At 42.1% G+C, this 6,991-nt stretch overlaps 2 protein-coding genes across 7 annotated transcripts in view; both read left to right on the top strand.

Moving 5' to 3' along the window:
• The first annotated feature begins 1,133 nt into the window (after positions 1-1,133).
• Positions 1,134-6,991, top strand: part of LOC4816208 (semaphorin-1A) — a 120,136-nt gene continuing 114,278 nt past the window's right edge. For 4 of the 6 annotated variants that reach the window (XM_033380740.1, XM_033380739.1, XM_001355782.4 and 1 more), the window contains exon 1: positions 1,134-1,323. In XM_033380740.1, coding sequence (XP_033236631.1) covers positions 1,182-1,323 — 142 coding nt within the window. In that variant the 5' untranslated portion in view covers positions 1,134-1,181. The remainder of the gene's footprint in view (positions 1,324-6,991) is intronic. The other 2 variants (XR_004469437.1, XR_004469438.1) reach the window with 1 other exon arrangement.
• Positions 4,500-5,312, top strand: LOC6902385 (proteasome subunit beta type-6-like). Its single transcript, XM_002133288.3, has one exon. The coding sequence runs from the start codon at positions 4,557-4,559 to the stop codon at positions 5,271-5,273; it is 717 nt and encodes a 238-aa protein (XP_002133324.2). The 5' UTR covers positions 4,500-4,556; the 3' UTR covers positions 5,274-5,312.

Below are 6,991 nucleotides of genomic sequence, written 5' to 3'. Positions count from 1 at the left end.
TAAAAACGTTTATTTTAAATTGTTTTTTTCTACGCGCAAAATGATAAATGATAAATGAGGGCGTGAAGGATAATGGGCCACTGGGATTTACTGTATATGCTTTGAATTTTCCAAAATTCCACCCAATAATCATAGTACCAGTACCTAATGGAAACAGAAAAACCGTACGATCTCACTTCCTTTTTTTGAAACCATCTACGGCTTTCTTTATAAAAGTTTACACCACGCAATTCCATGGGAAGATATTAGCTCTTATCGGACGACCAGCAATCTAGCGAAGATCGAAGCACCATAAAATACATATGTGTTCCAGCATATATTTAATTAAATACATTTTTCAAGAAAGAAATTGTCGAAGGATAATTCCATTAGGAATTAATATTAAATTATTAAATATTCATGTTAAATATTCAATAATTAATATTTAATCTTAAACCCTGATATTTTCTAAAAGTTATTCAAAACTTTAAACCCTCTCAAGTTGATTACTAATTTCTTTAACTTTTCTCTCCCTCTCTCTCTCTTCTAATTACAGAAATGACGAAACTTCCTAGCCGCAACAAAATTGTTTGATAAAAGTTTCTCCATAAATAACAAGAACTTTAATTTTTTTTAACCAAAATTAAACATAAACTTTGTTGAGCAAAAAACAACAAAAAAAAATGGTTAAATAAAAAAAAGAAATCAATATATTTGCACTATTTAAAATCCCATAAGTAAATAAAAGATGCAGTAAATAAATTATAAATAATCCCCAGAACACAGCAAATATATATATATATATAAAATCAAATCAAATCAAATCAAATAAAATAAATTAAGGAGAAAAACACACAGTCGCAGGGAAACCAAAACAGCAACCCTCCCAATTTTTGAACATTGTAACCGACCGACAAAATAGGCAAACATTTACATAAATTTATGCAAAATAGAAAATGTTAAATTCCCACAACTCTGCAAACCAAATTACGCACAATAAAAATAATAATAGAAGCCACAAAAACAAAAACCAAAGCAACAGCCACAGCATCTGCATCTGCATCCGCAACAGCAACAGCAACAATAATAACAATAAAAGCCACAAAATGCATTTGAAAAGTGCAATAATAACAACATCAACGGCAAAGGCAACAACAGACACAACAGTAGAAACAACAACAGCCACAAAAATACTGAAGCATATGTTAAGCAAATTGTATGGATACTACGGATACGGATACAGATACGGTTGGATGCAAGTCTTCCTACTACTGACACTCCACGTGATTGGTAATCAAAGTGCCTGGCAGGAGAATATACGACCAAAACTCTATGTGGAATTAGGTGAGTCTTTATAGATCTGTAATAACCATAATATATAAACGACAAATATTTACTACACATATATACACAAGCAAAGCGCGTGTGCAGGGGTCTTGCCCCCTAGCGAATATTTAAAATACTTACATGATGGGGGATTTAGCTTCTTTTCTGGTTGTAGGCAAGCCCTAAGACATGATTTTAATGGAATTTCGTTAGTATTCCATACCGGAAATGATTGGGATTGTGAAATATCTGCCCTTAAAGATTTATTTCTGGCTGAAACGATTTCGCTATGGTTTCTTTTTAATAACTCTCTTGAATCGCAACATAAAATGTATTCCATTTTGATCAAATCTCTAGGTTGAATTTTATCTAGTACTTAACATTCTACCAATCACATATAAAATTTACATATTTATTGCAATTTCGTCTGCTCATAATCGAATTTATGCTACGTCTTACATTGTGTGTCGTGTCAGATGTGGGATCTGTCAAAAGAGTGACTGTAGTCGTAGCTGGAGGAGCCTGCAATCATTGAAACGAGATTAAAACTACAGCAAATGTCAATTTAAATTATGACTAATAAAAGATGCAGACGAACGGAGAGGCAGAGAGACCAAAAGAGAGAGAAAAACGAATCGAAGTCAACTGCCAAAAACTTTAATGACAATTTTCTATTTTTTTTTTTGTTCTCCTTCTTCCTCTTGTTTCTTGTGTGAGACTACAGAATGTAATTTGACTGCAAGACACACACACAGAGAGACATGCAGTGGATAGAGAGATGGCAGATGGTAGATGGTAGATGGTTACTTTCCTATATTCAAGTTTGACATTCAAAAACTTGCCCATCCATCCACCAGCTTGGGCTCTTCTCCTCGAAAAGTATCCACTTTTGTCAGGTGCTGCAGAAGAAGTTTGCCCGAGAAATGAAGCAATAACTTGTATAGAGGAGAGAGAGCAGGAGACAGTGTGTCCCGGGATCTACGGAGACATGGCTACTAATGCACACACACACGTAGATAGTTTTTGAGATATATCCACAGACATCCACACGTTTTGCTATCTTAACTATAAATAACAAAAATTCCAGGCAAGACATTATTTGCATAAAAGTGGCGAAGCTTTCAGGAGTGCTGCCTGGCTGCTGGCTGCCAGCAGCTATTCCTACCCAGTGCTGAATGTCCTGCGTGTGTGCCTGTGTGTGTGTACGACTCCTTGCGACATCATCATCATCGTCATCGCCAGGAGTAACGTCGTTGCATATGCAAATTTTTACTTGATTTTTTTTGTTCGTTTCGTTTTGTTTTTTGGGCTAAAAAGTTGGACGACTCACGTAGGTTGAACCTCCTATGTATCTAATGTGTGTGTACATAGTGCCAGATACATATGTATCTGCAGTGGAGTTTGTTGCAAGATGAAGCAGAAAAAGTGTGGAAGTTGCCAGCATCAGCAGCAGCAGCTGAAGTTTTGACGAGGAAGAACAACTAAATGTTAAAAATATCTTTTGCACGCTTCAGAAATTACGTTATTAAACGTGCATTTGGCACACACTTAAATCTGAGGAACAACAAACATGCTGGCACTTTCTTTGGTGTAGTTTTGAAAACTCCCTCCAGAGGATACACATTTTAGAGGCAAAAGAAATAAAATTCGAATGTTTTTTCCAGCCAGGAAGTCGTACAAATGAATGGGTTACCTTTTTCCCAAAAAAATGGTTCTGGAAACTGCCACGTGTGCAAATGAAACAAAATTACACCTCGATAAGAAATGATGGCCACCCATAAGGTGGTACCCCTCCCAAAAAAATAGGAGATATGTCAAACTTCATAAGTTCTGCAGGGCTAAAGGTAATTTCCCGCTTTGATAAAACGATCCAATTTTCATTATACTCAATATCTCATTAGGAAAGAAGAATTTCATTTCATCGTGGCACCATCTGTTGCCCTGAACTCTGAGCGGAATGAAACGTTTTTATTATTAGTTTAGCTCTCTCAAAATCAACTCCGAGTATAATCTGTGAAACGAACCCGTTCGTGCCACGCCCTCGAGAGCACTGCTAAACCAATTACTTAGCTTCGTTCCGCTCCCAAGGACCACCAGGGACATCGCGCACGTGTTAAAGTTCATTTAAAATCCATCAGGGAGCAGAAGCAGAGGAGAAAATGGGAGAATTCATCGTAAAAAGCGTTCTCCAAACGGGGTTGGACGGACACCCCATAGCAGAAGGGTGACGATATCATCTTGGAGGGGCCACTCGTGCATAACAGGAAAATAAGGTTAATGGGGAAATTATGAGTGCGCCAAATGAGAGGGGAGGCTGGAGAGCAGTATCGTAGGGGTAATGCCATTCATATGCCATTTTCCATTGTGTTGGTCAAAAAAAAAAAAAAGAAAAAGAAAAAAACAAACATCAGGCATCTCCGCAGGGTTGCCCATAAAATATTACAACCCTGCGTGCCGTGCAGAGTTGCATTTGACAGCCGCAAGTGGTTGTCATTAGAGGAGCTGCGACAAAACGGTCATTTAAATGCACTCTTCTTCTGCTGCTGCTGGTACTGCTGCTGCTGCCACTTCAGCTTCGTATTCTTTCATCTTGCCCCTGCCTCGAAGTCGGCGGCGCAACACTTGCTGCAAAATTACGTCTATCAAGTGGGCGCGGCTGTTGAGGGGGCCAACGGCAGTTAATGTTGATCGTTTTGTGGCACTCTCTTGCGTTGCATCCTGCACACTCACACACACACATACACACTGTAAAAAATGCCCGCCCCCGCCTTTCCTCTCTGTAATTTTTGTGGACATTTTGTGAAATGTTTCTTATGCTTATTTCTGGATACGTGCAAGGACTTTCTGATTACATCACAGGCAGGCAATCAGGAAAAGTAGAGTGCCTGCACCGGGATGCCGGAGGGGGAGATAAAACGAGACAGCGCTTGGGCCATCGAAAGAGTATCTCTGCGCAGTTTCAGATATTTAAAGGAGCAAGTGCTACGAGATATGATGGAGGAATGGAATCGTACTTCAAGCACTCTGAAATATAACCCCATCGTATTATCTGATATGTGAACTCCAAAGTTCTAGGACAACTGCATCACAGATTATTTTACTGCCATTCGAGACGTTCGAAATATTCGAAGCCCTCGAAGCGTTCAAAGAGCTCGAAACGTTAAAAGTTTTCACTCGATCAGACAGTAGTAGGCCTCGCCTATGTCTTCCGAAACTGGCTAGAACTTCCCATAGCTCCAAAAGAAACGAAAATGAGTAATTCATCTTGGCTCGACTTGGACTTCATAAATTCCTTCACTCCGGTCGAGTGTGGCACCACCATCATGGCTGCCGAGTTTGACGGTGGCGTGGTGCTGGGTGCTGATTCCCGCACCACCGCTGGGGGCCATGTGGCCAATCGAATCACGGACAAAGTGACTCGGATCACGGATAACGTCTACTGCTGTCGCAGTGGCTCTGCGGCGGACACCCAGGAGCTCTCTGAGGTGGTCTCGAATTTGATGTGGCATCGCGAGATGCACACGGGGGAGAAGACCCTAGTGCGCGACGTGGCCGCGGAGTTCCGGGACAAGTGCTACAACGGTCGCAAATACCTGTATGCCGGCATCATTGTGGGTGGCTGGGACGATCTGCACGGGGCCCAGGTGTACAACATTTCGCTAGGCGGCATGATGATGCGCGAACAGTTGAGCTATGGCGGATCTGGATCCATATACATTAGTGGCATGCTCCGGGACGGCCACCGTCCGAACATGGAGAAAGAGGAGTTGGTGCTGCTTTTCAGGTCGGCCCTCAAACAGGCCATCCATCACGATTCCTTCTCCGGGGGAGTATCGCGCATCGCGATCATCACCAAGGAAGGCATCGAGCGACGGGTGTACTACAACACCAGCACTGGCAAGGCTCAGGCCACAGGCACTGATGTCCTCTTGGGCTGTGGCGAGACCAAGAAGCCACGCAAGTCTTAAGTCATAAATAAATATAATCCTCCAACGTAGCTAATCGTACTAATGTGTCCGTTCGCTTATGGGAAATTACCACAGCTAATAGGGAACAGTGGAATGGGAGAACTGTGGAACACACCTTTTCCCACTTGAGCTTCCTTGAGGAATGTCCAACCCTCAAGGTCTTTCTTTCTTTCTTTATTGGCATCTTCCGCGCAATTGAACCACCCATTCCGGAGTAAATGTCTTGGCCGCCAGATGTTGACCAGAGTTGCCACCATCGAGTTTAAATTACACGAACTTCCGTTTTCAGCCAATTACGCGGTGATAGGGTGATGCTAGGGGGGGGGGGGGGGGAGTGAGGCGAGGCGAACAGTTACTTCCTGTGGCATGGGGAGCTGGGGATGTCCAAGTCACCTAAAAATAGTTTTGCCTCGAGTCCGCGTCGCGTCGCATCGCGTCGTCCCATCCCGACCGTTCCGACCGTCCCGACCCGTCATTAAAACTGTCTGCAACGTGTTGGAACAGCAAACATAACTGTTAATTGCCATTTGTGTGCGGAGTCTCCTCCAGTGGCGGAGGCTCCACTCCACATCGACTCGATTCCGCTACGTCGCGGGGTCTCATTTTCATATTTCGCCGCATGCGCCTCATTACAATTTAATTCAGAATGTAATTGCAGACGTTGAGTGGAATGGTGGTATGGGAATGGGTGGGCTGGCGAGGAATGGAGATGGTGGCGAGGAATGGAGGCAACCACCGACTTGGCAAAAGTTTTCTTACAGTTTTGTGCCACTTGACACGCGCCTCGCATAATTTCCACACGTCTTATGTGCCACAAAAACTCCAATCCTCGCATATGTACACTGCTCTCTCTCTCTCTTCCTATTCCCCCCAGTCATTGTCTCTGCATTTCCATATGCATATTTTTTGGCAGTCGCTGTCGGAAAGGGCGGAAATGCGACAACTAAAAAAAGTATATAAATTCCCCCTTGTAACATCGGTGGCTTTTGTTCTCCCTAAAAACTCCCTACGCCCTACGCCCTGCCCATGTCGCTGTCTCTTTGTTTCCTCTTCACTTGCCTCCATCTGGATTTACATACTACTTTGATTCCATTTATATTTCTGTTAAGTAAATTGTGAATGTGAATGTGAATTGATAATCGCAGTTGTCGCCCGTTTTGGCTTTGTCTATGTTTAGTTTTGTTGAAAAATATTGTGAGAGTATGTGAGATGCATAATTAAAGCGATGATAGTGTTCTTCCAGATAAAGGCAATCATTCATAAGAATTCTGAACAAAAGTCGAGGAATATTCATTGATGGTAAAGGTATTCCTTTTGACTTCCATATGTTCCAGATTTTCTAATTGTTTCAATGGTTCCACTGTTCCAATTGCTGTCCAAAGGGCGGCCCTGTTCATTCGACACTCATTCGTTTTACATTCGAAGAACAGAGACCCTTTCCCATAGAGATTGTAGACTTTTTTAGAATGAAATCCTTAAAATACGATAAATAATCCCCACACTCCTTTAAAGCCTCCTTAAGGCCCATTTTCAAATACAATTAATATCAGGAAATGCTGCGCTTAGTTTTCTTCAGTCTCTGGGCTCAGTTTTAAATGGAGAGGAACATTTGGCCATGTAATTTGAAATGGGAATTACAAATCACTGGGATGTGCTTTAAGCACAAAAAATAAAAGGAGCAAAAAGAGAGAGAGAGAGGGAGAGGCAGAGGCAGAGGC

This window comes from Drosophila pseudoobscura, chromosome 4 (genome assembly GCF_009870125.1).
Source record: "Drosophila pseudoobscura strain MV-25-SWS-2005 chromosome 4, UCI_Dpse_MV25, whole genome shotgun sequence".
NCBI classification, from domain to species: Eukaryota; Metazoa; Arthropoda; class Insecta; order Diptera; family Drosophilidae; genus Drosophila; species Drosophila pseudoobscura.
This window is presented reverse-complemented; position numbering and strand designations above follow the sequence as displayed.